Consider the following 15,965-nt stretch of genomic DNA (forward strand, 5'->3'; position numbering starts at 1 on the left):
ACGCTAGTATAATGAAGTGTTCTTCTTTTCTTTCGAGCATTAACTCAATGTATTCTCTACGTACTTGGCTGTAAGCTTTTCCTTCACGCATTCGCTCCTATTTCATTTATTGTACACAAGACTACGACTTTTTCACCCCTGCAAAGAAAACAAATTAAGCACATGCGCATGCTTAAGACCCGTCACCCAAGTTGGTCGCCATCATGTTTGTATTTTTCTCCAAGACAGGCCCGATGAGCCCCCCAGGCCGGAAGCGCTGAACGTGCTCAGCCGATCTGTGACCGTTTTGTGGAAAAGTCCCAGCGACGGGAACTCGCCCATCACCAAGTACATCGTACAATACAAAAGGAGCATCGGTAGGTATTTTCGTTCAAAGTTGGCCACTGAACGCATGAGGATCATTGGTTTTGAAACCATCAGTTTGGGCTCTAATGTTGAAGCTTTTCTTTGAACAGAGGCACTTTATTCAAAGAACAGTGCACATACATGCTCTGGGACAATATTTTGGGGTATTTTCTTTAGATTTCGTAAGAGTCATCATAAGGCCAATGTGAGAAGATAAAATGCTGTAATTGAAGGGGACATGAATGATCTCGTGTTGATAAGGGACAAGCGGAGCAGTCCATCTGTTAAAATAAAATTGAAGCCTCAAATAAACTCGACGAAGAGAAAAATGCGTCCAATTCACTGCATTCAGTATTAGAGGGTACAGCTACACGTTGGACCAATACATAACTGTGCAAGTATCCTGGTTCAAAAAACTTAGACGCTGTTTTAGATGAATGTCGGAAAATTGCGAGTATACGAAATCGGGTAATGAAGCGATGATGTGGAATAAAGGAAGAAATGGTATTACACGTTGGAGCATTTGTATTGGTGGCTGTTCACAAAAACCGAAAGCCATTCTCCACCTCTGAGCAAACTCGAGCATCTGCATGCCTACCACACGTATTTTTCGAACAATATCTTATTTGGTGAGCTACTTGAACATCGCCAACTATATTTGACTCACAATAGGCAGTGTATACGTATGTATATTTTCTTTTTCTTTTTTTTGAGACAATGCCGGTATACAGGTTTGGCCATAACGGCACGTATGAAGCTAAGAGCACCTCCAGAATTTTTCTAAGATCCTCTGTTCAATTCCGGACATGAAACGCAGCAGCCTTTCAGTTGCTTTTGTTCTTGCATCTTCTTTTCTCGACTTCTCTATTGCTACGGCTAAGAAAACAGTTTTCAAACTCTTGCCGCATTTGAATGTAATAAGTCTGTAATTGATCAGTATCGCCAAAATACGCTTAGTAACGTGAGGGTGTATGCTCTACTATCGTATGTTATAACGTGCCGCGGAATCTACGCTAGCGTCAACTAACGCGTGCACTCCATCTTGCTTTCTCCGTCGGTCGCCTCAGAGTCTTGGGAGAAGCAGCTGAGCGAAATGGTTGCCGAGGCTGACCAGAGCCAGGTGACTGTACAGGACCTGCATCCACTCACAGAGTACAACTTTCGGGTTCTCGCTGAAAATGCCATTGGTATCGGGCCGCCCAGTGAGGCATTGACCGTCATCACTGATGGCGAAGGTGAGTGCTCTAGCTGATTGTATTCACAATTAGAGCGCGCCACGTAATATGGGCTTTTGCAGCCCCTTTAACGGCTTTACAGGACTTTTCCAATGTTACTTTCACGTGTCGCGCAAGAACTGTTCATAGGCTGATAATGATTGATGCTGCACAGTCAAAGGCATGTTCGGTGTGTTATATGTGCGCGTTTTTATAGTTAATACGTAAAGCTGTTTTGCTACCGGCAAATATTACGATGAAAAAAACATTTTGGATAAGCGTCGTGCTTACTATTTCGGAATACAGAGTTCAGCACATAAATGTGGCCAAACTGTATTAGAGTTCTCTACATAATTCAAGAAAAGGAACTCAAATTTAATGCACTCATTGGCGTGAAGAGATTAGTTGAAGAGACCAAAAAGTTCTACGAAGCGGAAACCTTATTCATCGCGTAGTTTCAGTACTCCCTGTGCTGAAAAGAAACGTTTTTTTTTTTCTGAACTTGCAGTGGTTCTTGAGGTGAACGTAAATGGTATAATACGACAAAACAAGTCTATAGGGCGGACTGTTGAAGACAGCACTACTTTCAACAAGATAAAAACGTATTCTAAAGAGTTTCACAAAACGAAACAAAAAATGCCAATTCTTTTCACGTACAGGTCTATATTTATTATGCATATATGCATATATATAGCTAGTATATATGAATATACGTAACGTAAGATACTGTTTTATAATGTTTACTCACCTAGGACTTAGTCTCTTGTTCTATCCGCAAAGTGCCTCGGTAATCTCTTAGTGCCTGTTGTCGGATATTCTTTACCCGTGTTATCATTCTATTCACGAAAACGAAATTCCTGAGCATTCCTTGCTCTAACTCTTTCAGTGCCTGCAACTCCACCACAAAGCGTGAAAGTGACGGCAGTCAGCTCAAGAAAAGTACAAGTATCGTGGAAGGTGAGATGCTGCTAACGTTCGCTGTAGCATATTATCGCAGCTAATAAGTTAGTGCTGAGAGAGATCTCTTGGATAGATCTCGTGTCAGTTGCTCTTGAAATGCCCAGGACCAAAAGGGGAACATATAATATTCCTAGATACACAAGACCTCCTCCATGAAGAGGCTCAGTTTTACTGTTATAAGTTATTCGCTGCATGTCAATGTTTAATTTATAAATGCTTATATTTTCTAGCGCAAGCTGCATTAGATGCTCTTGTAGAACAGCTGCAAACGCAGGATCGCTGTGTGTCACTCGCATATTATTCTTTTCTTTTTTTTTTTGAAACTGAAGTAGATTACAAACGAGCTAAATGCATTGCCATGTTTTTGGTATGCTAAATGGTAGGCCTGGAGACCGTCCAGCTTCCATATACCAGATTATTTCAAACAACCCTGCATACTTCCACCTCCCTCTCAACCTGCGAATCGCCATCGTGCAGCCACCGCCGGTGCACCTGCAGTACGGCGAGATTCAGGGATATTACGTGGGCTACCGCGTGCACGGCTCCACCGAGCCGTACGTCTTCAAGACTGTCACCGGCACCTCGTCTTCGCCGGGAAAGCCCGTCACACGCTGCGTGGTGGACAACCTGCAGCGCGCCACTGCCTACGCGGTCGTGGTGCAAGCGTTCAACGACAAAGGGGCGGGACCACTCTCCGACGAGATCATGGTGCAGACGCACGAGCAGGGTCAGTGCCTGCCTTTTACGCAGTAGGTAGGGAGCGGGGAGGCGGGGGGGCGGAGCGGATTTGGTTTGTGCCCCTTGTCGGCGGCATGCTGCATATCAAAACGCGTATTACGAAACCCAGGAGTCTGGCTTGCCGTTTTTTGGCTGTGTCTTATCTGCCCGGCGATTTGTGTCCATTTCATGTCTACTTGGTAATATGCCAGAAAGTAACTGCCAGAAAGTAAAGAAACCAAACCCTAATGGATGAGTAACTGTTCTTTAGCGCCGAAGAGACCCTCTTTAATGGCAGTCAAGAGAAAACCGAGTTTGTATTTTTTAGCATTGTACGGTACTGCGCCATAGCAACAAACGTTTCTTCATAAATCAATGGCTTTACTCATTAATGAAGCCATGGTATTGGTAATTCCAAGTTAACCAAGTCGCGGGTATTTATGAGCAGCTTCAATGAAATGCAGTTACGCACTACCGCCTTACTGAAGGCGGTAGTGGGAAGCAGAATAAAGCTAAAAGAACATCAGTGTTCTATATTAATCTCGAAGAAGATTTCGAGATATTCAATACAATAAATACGTTTTAATGTGGTGGGAACGCAAGCAAATATTGCACGTAATAATAGTCGGCTATAAGCAAAACGGTTCCGCGGCTGTTTGTTTGAAAAGAATACATCAGTAATATTGTTGATAAAATTAACAAACTAAGACAACAATAATATCAAATCAGTAACGTACAGTCGGCGTCCCCCTTGTGTGGAGCGCGCGAACGGCGGCCTCCGGGGCCCTCCGGAGGCAGCCATCGACGTCCAACGCAAGCTGCTTGGCACGCTTGGGCCTAGCAAGCACAGTTAGCTTAGCCAGCTTTTTTTTCTTTCTCTGTTTTATGACATAAGCGACAGCTTCCATTTTTTTTAAACAAGAAAAAATATTTGAGTTCACGTATGCGGTGTCTCCATCGTAATAAATATATTTAAAAATCCAAAACTTGCACAGTATTTCTGCTGCGTACTCGTGTGGTGTCCTGTCCTCAGTGTAAGAGAGAATCCGCTCAGTTTATTGCGGACGCACTTTTCGCGAAGCCGGATTGAGGTTCAAATTTCGAATCTTCTGGTGCTGTCTCTTCTCATCGATAAAGGAGTGGCGTTATATTCCTTATGCGCAGATCCACCCCCACCACCTCTGGTCACCGTAGCATCCAGAACGACCGACTCCATCGAACTGTCCTGGACGCCACAGGATGAAGGAAAAGAAGTCGTCGAAGGTTAGTCTCGGTAACTCGCTTCACAAAAAAATGCGCGCACTGTTTAAAGCTATAAACATGTGTTTATTCGCAGGAGCTAACACTGTGCGGCTTTCTCATAAACATTTGTGCTCGTGAAGTATATAGAGTTTCGGATGCTTCGTGTCTACATAACGCTCTGAGTCAGCGCTTAATTATTCAGCCTATTTAATATTTTCTTCTGCCGGAAAGTCCCGCCGGGGTGTTGAGAACACTGTACCGAAATCTCAAACGAGACCCTTTTGTCGAAAGCCTCACTGCAATATTTGAAGCTTCCTCAGATAAGCGCACATAGCGCAATTTGCAGACACCGAGAATAAGCTGTTCGTGGCAGCTGCTCAGCGCGTCGCGTGGTGTACGAAATGCTCGAGTTCGAATACTCTTCCCATGCTGCGCCTAATAATAACCTACGATGTGTTCAACGAATCGCAACAAAATCTATCCCCCTGCGTGTGGTCTCTGACAGTAACACGGCGCAATACCAATTGTATACATCGCGCTGCAGAGCTTCATTTGGATCCTTTAGAAGTCCAGCCTTGAAACACTCCTGTACAATATACATATATATACATATATATATATATATATATATATATATATATATATATATATATATATATATATATATATATATATATATATATACATATATATATATATATATATATATATATATATATATATATATATATATTATATATATATATATATATATATATATATATATATATATATATATATAAATATATATATATATATATATATATATAAATATATATATATATATATATATATATATATATATATATATATATATATATATATATATATATATATATATATCGAAACAGTGTGACATGAGAAGGTGCCGTCAAACCAATAAAATGGCAGCAAACCTATATAAAAACTTTTGTAAAAGGATCCATGGAACATTTCCTCTCTGGCAGCGCTCAGGTCCGAGAACGATAAGATCGTCAGTTTGCAGACGATGCAATAAACGACGTGTAGGTGAAAGCCAGAATTTGGGCGCAGCCTCGTGAAGGTTTGCGAAAGTCTGGGTTGCGCAAAGGCACAGTCACCTCGACGAGAAGATTTATGCGCTGCTCGCCTACGTCGCTGCCTTCCCAGGCATCCTCCATCCTGTGCCGCGTTGTGTGCGTGGGTGCGTTTCACTGACGCCTCGTTACGTCAACGTCGACGGTGTTGGAACTGGTGTGCCGCGCCGGACCCCTTCAGCCGGGCGCTCGGCACCTGCGCTTCAGGCATCCTTGCTGTCGTGCGGGTGAAAGGCACGCGCCCTCCAGACTGTTTGATGTACTCGTCAGTATGAGTACTCAGCCCTGCTCGCGTTGACGTTGTTCGCCCGCGAAATCATTAAATATCCACTCAAAGTGTCTGGTCGCCGGAGGAGTGGGGAAAACTACCACACAATGGTAATCCCTAGCTCCAAAAAAGAAAGTAATTACAGCATTAACAACGTTTTCGTGCGAGCATCAAGCAATGCGCCGCTTTAGTGGCAGCAGTGATTTGGCCGCTTGGCATACTAAGTTGCGATAAATGATTGCTGTTATTTCTTCTTGCCCGTAAATGTATTTATTTTTGTGCGTCGCACTATCATTTTCCCATATTCCGCGTAGTTCGCGCATGAATCCTGATGTCGATTTCATAAACGTGTCACTTCGGGCTTAATGCATTCTTCTGAGTATTTTCGTATAGGTTTAGAAGCATTTGCAACAACTACCTAATGAAAGAACGAATGGCATACAGTTCGCACGAGCAGTTTATTCATGCATGAAGAGGAAAAAGAAACGTGGTTTGATATGGTTACTGTGGCAACAAACTGCGACAGACAGGTAACTATAGTAACGACCCTTTAGCTACACATGCAGATTTTATTTTAAAACGTGCTAAAAATATCAAACGTAAGGTAAAAATTGATTTTTCGACATAGTTCACATCTACCAGATCCCAACTCTCCCTCCCATGACTCCTGCGTGAACTGAGCCTCTGCTAACTGACACCTCGCATATAATTAATTCATTTCCAATATATGTTTCAATGTGAGCTTCTACTACGTTTTTTTCCGCGTTGCTATGCAGGCTACGTTGCCCGCTACCGCACACAGGAAGGGCTCGAGTGGAGCGAAGTTTCCATAAGTCCCGAGAAGCGGAGCTACCTGTTTGAAGGCCTGCAGTGTGGCAGCACATATTCTTTGTCTGTACTCAGCTTCAACCGCAACGGACGCAGCGAGCCCGAAGAGCTACTCCAAGTCAAAACAGAGGGAACAGGTACATCCTCAATGAATATGCTGTTTTAAAAACCTGGTTAGAGAAACTGAATCTGCCAGACTGCGTGCGGCTGCAAAAGAATGCACGCAATGCTCGCTGCGGGTACGACCGATTACATTTATGTCACTTTCACACAGCAAAAGTGCCATCACCTGCTATTTCAGCTCTGTACTGTTAAGCGCAACAGCTCTAAGATGGGTGCAAACGTATTTGTAATAACGTGGTTAGTGTACGTACAACCGCCGCCAAATGTGTACGGACAGCGACATCTGAGAAAGCCTTGATTTCCTGGGCAGTTTTTGACGCTAACCACATAAATAATACAACAGTATTTGTTGCTGGAGCACAATTAGAGGCTGTAAATCTAAATGCTAAGCTGCGTGTCCGGGCTGTAGAGCTCCTCAGCTTTTTTTTTTTTTTGTTCAGATCTCGTGGTCCGTAAACATTTGTCGCGGATGGTATACACTAATTCTGAAATGTCAAGCAGGTATCGCGAGCGAAAAATTTCAATTACTGAATGCTTTTGCACCTGTTTACTCAGATTCTGTAGCTAAAAAACAGTTATGTTTTATTTACTGCGATGTTAGCGGCACCACTACCTTTGCTATATCGAGAGTAATGCCAGTGGAAGCTCTGTTTCAATGCGTCCGGTATTATCGAATATGCGTACGCAAAACACGAACTCATATTATCCGCCTTACGGCATCCTCTTGCGTAGTCGAGTAAACGTCTTGTGCCGACGCAACTAGGATATTATTTTGCGGTGGGGTAGACGCCAGCTGGTGTCGTAATCACTGTTCTCCTGCGATTTGCGCTGGGACTCTAACTTGATTCCAACAAACAACACGTAGTTGATGCTTGGGGCATCCTTACAGGCCTGCCTGCACATTACAGAAAGTTTTCTCTGAGTCATGAGCGACGATAGCTGATAAGCTTTCTTGTAGCACCTATTTGTTTGTTCCGGGTAGAGGAGCAATGAAATATCAGTGCAATTTGGGTCAAAAGCAACATGCGCGCCTTGGCTAAGAGTCCCTCGGCTTCCGGTTTCTTGGGTAGCACCCCAGGCTCCTTCGCCAAAGACGGCTGTACTGCCCAACGTGACGAGCCTAGGCTTGGTGCTGGCCGCTTGGCGTGACGGCGGCTGCCCCATCAGCCACTTCCTGGTTCAGTACCGGCCGCGTGACGAACTGGACTGGACGCTTCTGTCGTCGCGGGTGATTCCCGACCGAGACGTGGTGTTCCTCGGAGACATGGCGCCAGGAACCTGGTACCAACTGCTCGTGGTCGCCTACAACAGCGCGGGCTCCACCAAAGCCGAGTACACCGTCGCCACGCTAACGCTTGCAGGAAGTGAGTGGAACGAAAGCTTTATGTCATTTACTCAATTTGATGCACAATTTTCATCGAATTTTCTTCTTTTTTTTTGAATGCCTGATCTTTTGCGGCATATATGACAGCTTCCACGGATGCATGCGAACGCAGTAGGTGGTACATGCTTACTGTACATTCAGGAAAGGAAATCGTTTTTACGTAATTGATTTCTTCAATAACTTTATTTTTTCTGTAACCGTTTCCAATATAAATTCATAGTCTCCCTTCCTCTCAAGCACACTGATAGATCGTACCACATTGCGCTTTGTCAGATAAAACATAATACGGTAATTGAAACCTATAAAAACAGTCGCAGTAGCCTGTTCAAAGCAGCACCCACAATCCACATGTATTTTATCACCGCACGCTGCAACTTTTACAAGTATGCATAAAAGGTTTAAGTTTAATCCGAAAGGCAAAGTATTGATACCTGTCAATGCATCAGTCGACTAACACCATGTAAGACTCATTGTTTATCGTTGGTTTAAATTACAGTAAACAGACATTGACTGAATATATTAGCAAGCATGGCGTCACGCGTTCACAGATATCCCTCGATGACTGCGAGCGCTCATAACTTTAGCATTATGAAGATCGCTAGGTTCGAGGAGCGAACCTTTCTTCATGCAACCTCTGGCTTCAATTCATCTTCGAAACTTGAGATTCCGTGACTTCTAACAGAAAGCTCACGGAAATACAATGAGCATAAAACTATTAGCTGGCTCGGTCATCCAGTCTTTGTGCCCGTCGCATATAACCTCAAAGGTAGGGCGCATGGGCAGCGTAAGCACCCAGCGTTGCGGACAGCCATGCACAGCCACGGTTGGGCCAGAGGAGGAGACGCACACCCCCCTGCCCTTTTAGTGTGTGCTTGGCGATGTTACGGTGCACTCCTCCATTTGAGGGTACCCCCCTCCATTTGAGAGTGCTCTTCGAGCGCTGGAGGACAACCGCGCGTCATGCCACCATACTTCTCGGCGCACCCTCGCATGCTTTCCTTCGCACACACAGCATAGGGCTCGCGGGGCACGACAGGATCTTATCGCCCTTGGAATTCATATGACTCATCGCGGCGATGGCAAAAGCTCTATTGGTATCGCTATGAAGACAAATGTGTATGCGGCTCAGGCAAGTAGACACGTTCTTTGACTTCCCCGCTTCCAGATCCCCTAGAACCGGACAAAATATCGGAGGCTGGACGCGACAGCGGCAGTCCTCGGTACCGCAGCTTGTCCATCATCGTGCCCATCTGCTGTTCCATCATTGTCCTTATGGCCGTCACTGTAGCCATCATGGTGCTCGTCTGCCGAAGAAGATCTTCCGGAACACCTCCATCAGCCATCAGTACCTATGAGGGTACGAATGCTTACTACCACTTTCTTTGTTCTGTACGCGCGCAACAAGGCTCGAAAACGCAGAACGGCCAGCTAGCTCATGTCGACGTTTACGAAAACGTTTAGCCCGTGGCATAGCAGTTGAGGAAACAATTTATTGCAGCGTTTAAACAAACTATGGCGTCATATGTAGAATTTTCGACAGTATATACTTTGTACGACCGGATCTTGTAGCCTCCTCATAAGGAGATTGTGACATTGTTAATGATCATAGACCTTTTTCTGCGTCCTATTATAAATGCAAAGATCAGAATTAATTCTATTTATTGTGATGTGAGCTCTGTTCAATAAGTGATGTGCTAAATAAGCGCTAAATAAGTTTTAATAAGTAAAAATGTGTCGCTAAAGAATATATTACAAATAACGGTGTTACCATAATGCATTTACATGGTATAGTAATAGTGTGGAACGAATGATCAAACCAGAGAATGTGATTTAAAAAAAATAATATAAGAGCTTATAAGGGTTTTGCCACGACCAACACCACTTCGCCAGTCTTTATCTAAGGAATCGTAAAGCAACTTAAGGGACGGTGCCAACCATCGAAGAGACGAGAAAATTAAATATACTCTGCCAGCGACCGAAAACTAATTCCGATCGATATATACTTTGATACTGTGAGACAGTATAACAAAGCAGTGGACAGCGAGGACGTGCGAATTGTCCATCGTGCACCATATTGCTGAGGCATTTAAAAAGCAATTTTTTGCCTTCACATTACTGTCCATAACTTCGTCCCTTGCGTCTGACCAGGTGTGCGCATGTGCGAGGATCTCAAGATGGACTCGCTCATCATGTCGGAGCTAGAAAAGCCTCGCGGAGGCTGCGGCGGCGGAAGTGGCGACACCGGCAGCCGCGAGTACTACCCGTCGCCGTACGCGTCGTCCAAGCTGCCCGACATCTCCCGTCGTGGCAGCGCAGGCGACGACGGCGATGAGCCTTGCCCTCGGGCCATGGCCGCCGCGGGTGTCTCCATCTCGCCGTACGCCTCGGCCAGGATGGTCGAGCACACGTACGACGTGCCACAACATCCGCGAGACGGCTCGGTGAGTGTTCGAGTCATTCACGGGTACGTCCGTCTGCAGCGCCCCATCCCCCCCCTCCAAAAAAAAAAAAGATAAGTTGACGAGATGTTTTGTTTGATCCTAAAACGGATCAACCTTCACGTCATGGCGGGTTGCCGAAGACGTGGATAGCAGCAATAACGGTCTTGCTTTGCCTGATCACAAGGCGTCAGTAACGCCTGATTAGTAATGAATAGTTTATATTTGTTCGCTTATGTATACGGAAGCAATAGGCGCTGATTTATATACGGCAATAATTATCAGAAAAACGGAAAAGGTAAATCTATGGCATCGTTTAAAGTTTCCGGAATCGCTTATTCTCCAGCCCACGCGGACAGCTCTAGTTGACTTTCCCAATGCATGCAGCGAGTTGCCTCGAGCTGAAAAACAGTACGCGTTGGGGCGTTTCCAATTCAATAGTGAACTTTAGTATAGCCTTCGCAAAGCTCTTGCGTTATAGCAGGTATAAGGTGGGCATAGGCAGGACGCTATGAAGTGATTTGCCAGTTGCGGGCCTTGGATAACCAGAATGGCGGTACAGGGGCCTCCTACGTTGATCCGAATCCGCACTTGCTACTTGAGCTTCATCAAGACGGCCAAAAGGTTAATTTTACCTTAGTTTTCGATTATTTCGGTGAAAAAGCGTTATAGATGATTTGTATTTATTATTGAGGTTAGCTCTCTGTCTATTGATGATGTTGGGCCTAAGAAACTGTGCCACAGTTAGCAAAAAGTGCATTAATGCCTGTCTACCAAATAACGCCACCGCATTTAGCGTTTGCCATACGTGGACTATTGCGGATCGCAGCTCTAAACACCACCTCGTCGACACCCGTGTAGCGCAGCCTCAGCTGCTATGCGTTAACCCACCGACGTAAACGGCCATCGCGCTGTGCTAAAGCTGTCTAATGACAACCGATGACGGTAGCGAGCAACACGAGACTATGCACACTTAATTTCGCACCGTTCTTTGTTATTAGCCTGAACGCGGTCTTTGAACGGAGGCTCAAAGCTCGCGTGACATAACAAAAAAGAATGGTACCGTATGAATTCATAATACTGTGACTGATATTGCTGTATTTTTTTTTCAGAAATCCCATGCATTTAAAAGTGATCTTAAGCATACTTTATGTAACGACAAGCTCCAAAGTCACATAGGTGAGTACCGTTGCTCGAAATAAGGATGGAAGAAGGACGTATATGCCAGCCCTAATCGGCAAGCCTTCATGCTGTAACGAAGCTTTGATTTCGAGAGCTATTATTAAACAATAAACATGACTGCGGGGAGTCAATACGTCTTATCAAATATACATGTGTAGCAAACAGGTCCTTAATACATAATAGCTTTGCGTTATTTATGATATTACTGGTTGATGACTGTGGCATCAGTACAGCAACTACATTATTTCTCCAATTATGTTTGAGCTTTATCATTGTCATTAAGTTTAGCGCCCTATAAGTTGTGCTAACAATTTCGAGGTGTAGTATAGCTCAACTTGTGCGACAGCGATTAGCTAAACAATTAAAAGCTAAATTCTGGGTTTTGCGTGTCTCACAACGATATCATTATGAGGCATGCCGCAGTGCGGAACTTTGGAATAATTCTGAACACCTGGCGTTTCTTTAGCTTGTACCCAAAGCAAGGCACACACAAGAGTCAAAAGGTTGTGTGGCGCTGTTTTGGTTTTTTTTTTTCCAGAGTTGTGCAAAAAGGAGCAATACTATCAGCGGCTCGCTGGTAAAGGACGCCCGTCGGCGTACGGTTATAGCGGCTGTCAAGAACCCATCAATCACTCGTCGGGCACCGCTTACCGCTGGTCCGAGCCCGGCGAGTCCGACCGGCCGGACAGGTAAATACCCGCCCTCCTGTAGACCCCGCTAGGTAGGTCCGCCAACCCTCATGTTATCTTTATCCCGTTTCCCCCACGCATGTCACCTGCTTTTCCCTATATATTCCCCTATGCTTCATGTTGTTCCGGAACGATTATTGCCTCCTGTGTTGACTTGCCGTTTGCAGTGCTACCTGTTTCCGGAAACTTGGTAATGTGATAAAACATGCGCAGCTAAACAATAATAAAAAAAGCGGGGGCTTATCTGTGTGGGTGTTGTAAGATGGACTATATTCAGAGGTAATGGTCGTAGTGGATGTGAGGTAATCGTGCGGAATAGGACAGAAACCCAACTAGACTCTGAGCAGCCCCTTTGTACACGAACGTGTATACTTGTATAATCGCATCCTACTGCCTATACTCACCATCATACTCATACATCTCTGATACCAGGCTGAAGAATGTTACCTCAGAGCAACCTTCTGGCGTTTCCTCAATAACGTCTCCTGTCCTCAGTCGTTGTACGTGCCTTTCGCTGCTGTATGAAAAAAGGTGGCACTGATCGTGCACTTAGAGGGTTGCAAAAAATAGCACCTCTTCCTGTTTTCACGATCAATCTCTCTGTATCTTTTTGTATGAAAATAAAATAAATCTCTATCATGGAGCTTACACGTTTGGCTTGGTACAGACTAAGGAGATTTTTTTTTAATGACGCAATAAGTGTAGTTTGAGTAAATAGGTGCTTCAAATAAGACATGATATGATCCATTTTTGGCTAGTGGATGGTGTGAATAAATCGCGTTAACTCTGTACGTGATTTCGTTATGTGACATCTGAGACAGTGAGTAGCACTTTGTGGCGATTGTGTGCCGGCTTGCGCTGTAGACGCGGTAACTTCAAGTTTAACAACATTTTGTTTTATTTAATAAAGAAACCATAGCTGTCCTTGGGTTCCTGTTACTTCGACTACGTTTAACGAGAAGCAGCCGTAAGCTGATGCTTTGTGGCCGTCAAACGTTGCTTGATTTTGATGGAATCGACGAAATTGTTAGCAACGGAGGGTTAGTAAGGTAAGCAGGAGAAGTGCGGTGCACAGACACGTCTCTTAGTTGTCAGGCTATATGTGTATCGACGTTTGCGCATGGTACAGACATCTCTATGAAGCTCGGGATATGCGGCTACCTGCTGTAAATGTGCCGCATTTCAAAGAGAAAAATACATGATTAAAGAGTTTTGCGAGGTTCGTAACGCAAGAGCACGTTTTGTGGACGGGTTATTAAACAATGAATCGAGTAGTATGTGCGCTTTTGTTTCTTCCTCCGGCCATTTGGCAGCATTCCATATTCAAGGGAATAGGTCCCTTCGGCTCTTGTGCCTGGTGTGTTGTGGTAGGTTGTGGTCGATGGCGGTCGCTATCTCATTGCTGACACATAGGACGCCTGCAATCGCGAAACATCGTTGCAGGGCGCGTTCGGCGCCGAAGGCTAATAATAACTGTCTGTATATATATATATATATATATATATATATATATATATATATATATATATATATATATATATATATATATATATATATAAGCTAGCCTGACATATATATATATATATATACATATATATATATATATATATATATATATATATATATATATATATATATATATATATATATATATATATATACACTACGAAAACATGATGCAAACGCAGTTCCACACTTCTGAGTTCAAGAAATGGCATTTGCAAATGCAAAATAATTATTCAAGGAAATTTTATTTGACACATAGTGTTATGGCGGAGCTTATGAAGATAGACAATGGGCAAAAATTTCGTGCAATTTTGTGCAATACTTGGGCGTGGAAATGAATATCCGGGCATGCCTACGCGTGCTGTTACCTGAGACATTCGGTGGGTCTCAACCTTTAGATGCTGTGGTATACAGCTTAGGAAAGACAACCTTCTCTCCTCCCGACACCATCTCTCCCTGGGGAGGCTGCGGCACAGGACTCCGACACCGCTACCAGTGTACTGGTTGATGGTTTCGTTTTCTGAGAAATTACCCAATAAGACAAACGAATACTAACTGAAGGTGCTCATGGCGAGAAGAATACACCTTCGTGGGAATCATTCTTTTATTAAAAAGAATATCTTTGTAAAAGCTTTCGTCTATTAGCTTAATTCGATAAGCTTATAGTCCATAGTTCCAGCATTTCTTAATAAAAATGCCACCAGCGGTTAACGGTAAACCTTAGGCATGCTTGCTGCCTTCGTGCGAGTTGTATACGCTTCACTAGAAGTTCGTTGAACATTACTGTGAAAGAGAGCTGAGCCCAAAAAAAGACAAGCACGAAGACGGAAGACGAGGATCAGTGCCCATCTCATCGTATTCCATCTTGTGTGTGTGTCGGTGTTTTTATTGAGTATATTACATTCATATATATGTATGACCGGCGACCAACACCCACCTGCTCCTTACGAGGGCTGACAGCTAAAGCCTGAGCAGCGTGTGCGGTAAGCATCGCTGCGCCGGAACTGTATACCATCGTGCACTAATATCGCGGCATCTAACGTTCGTGCCCGACATTTCACCGAAAACGTACAAGACAGAGCGTTTATGGGGCATTTTTTTTTCAAACGTTCTTAGTTCCGCGCATTGCCAGAGGTCTCCGAGAACACGCAATGTCATGGTTCACGGGAGAGAAGCATGGTTAACTGGTTAGTTTGTCGTAAGCACTTCAGTGGACGGCATTTCAACGTCAGTAGCTGGCAATATCAATATGGTCAACAACGTGGTTGTCATTCATTCTCTCTGTAGATAATTTAGCTTGCTGCAAAGTATCTGTCTGCTTTTAAAAAACAAAAATGCATAAGAAATGTGAAAGTAGCCAAGTCTAGCATGGGTATTGGTGCTACTTTGAAATATTTTCATCGTCTACTTTTACAGCATTTATATTACGGGCGCCCATGCTACTTCATTAGAGATGCGTTATCCCTTATGTTACAAGATAAATTCAAGTTATAATTCCCACTTGCAATGTGCCAGCATGAATAATGCATCCGGTGATGCTTAAGCCACGGTGGATCACGATTCTGTCGACGTGGAAGCGAAATGTCTGCGAAGTATCACCGCACAATAATATGGGTCTATCAAAATAAAAACTAAGAAAAGAACGTCCATTCTTTCCGAGCTTTACCCTGTACGTTCTTTATATGAGCTTTTTCTTTTCCCTTTGCCAACAGGTGGTGTTTAAGTGAAAGAGACTTGCACTTGAGCGCTTTTCACGCGCCTTGTACTGGAGGAAATATGCCTGAGTTTAATGAAATATCGGACACCGAGTGTGATCGGGACCTGGAGCGACTTGAGCAGGGTGGGTACACGTCGCAAAACTCGTGCCTACTGATACATTTGGTTTACATGGATCTTTTTCTTTAAAGAAAAGAACAAAAAAAGAAAGAAAGAGAAAAACAAGCCGCATACGTTTTTTTTCTCTAGTACTTAATAA

The 15,965-nt window shown here is 43.9% G+C and overlaps 1 protein-coding gene across 5 annotated transcripts in view; it reads left to right on the forward strand.

Annotated features, from left to right (window-relative positions):
- The window catches only part of LOC126537462 (cell adhesion molecule Dscam1-like), a 206,837-nt gene that overhangs the window by 189,146 nt on the left and 1,726 nt on the right, over positions 1-15,965 (forward strand). For 2 of the 5 annotated variants that reach the window (XM_050184467.3, XM_050184468.3), the window contains exons 15-26: positions 225-356; positions 1,413-1,580; positions 2,446-2,516; positions 2,997-3,246; positions 4,401-4,499; positions 6,617-6,805; positions 7,862-8,155; positions 9,341-9,532; positions 10,324-10,616; positions 11,726-11,792; positions 12,334-12,484; positions 15,703-15,830. In XM_050184467.3, the coding sequence (XP_050040424.2) occupies positions 225-356; positions 1,413-1,580; positions 2,446-2,516; positions 2,997-3,246; positions 4,401-4,499; positions 6,617-6,805; positions 7,862-8,155; positions 9,341-9,532; positions 10,324-10,616; positions 11,726-11,792; positions 12,334-12,484; positions 15,703-15,830 (2,034 nt within the window). Of the gene's footprint in view, positions 1-224; positions 357-1,412; positions 1,581-2,445; positions 2,517-2,996; positions 3,247-4,400; positions 4,500-6,616; positions 6,806-7,861; positions 8,156-9,340; positions 9,533-10,323; positions 10,617-11,725; positions 11,793-12,333; positions 12,517-15,702; positions 15,831-15,965 lie in introns of those variants that run through there. The other 3 variants (XM_050184469.3, XM_055074274.2, XM_055074273.2) reach the window with 3 other exon arrangements.

Source organism: Dermacentor andersoni, chromosome 4 (assembly GCF_023375885.2).
Source record: "Dermacentor andersoni chromosome 4, qqDerAnde1_hic_scaffold, whole genome shotgun sequence".
Classification (NCBI taxonomy): Eukaryota; Metazoa; Arthropoda; class Arachnida; order Ixodida; family Ixodidae; genus Dermacentor; species Dermacentor andersoni.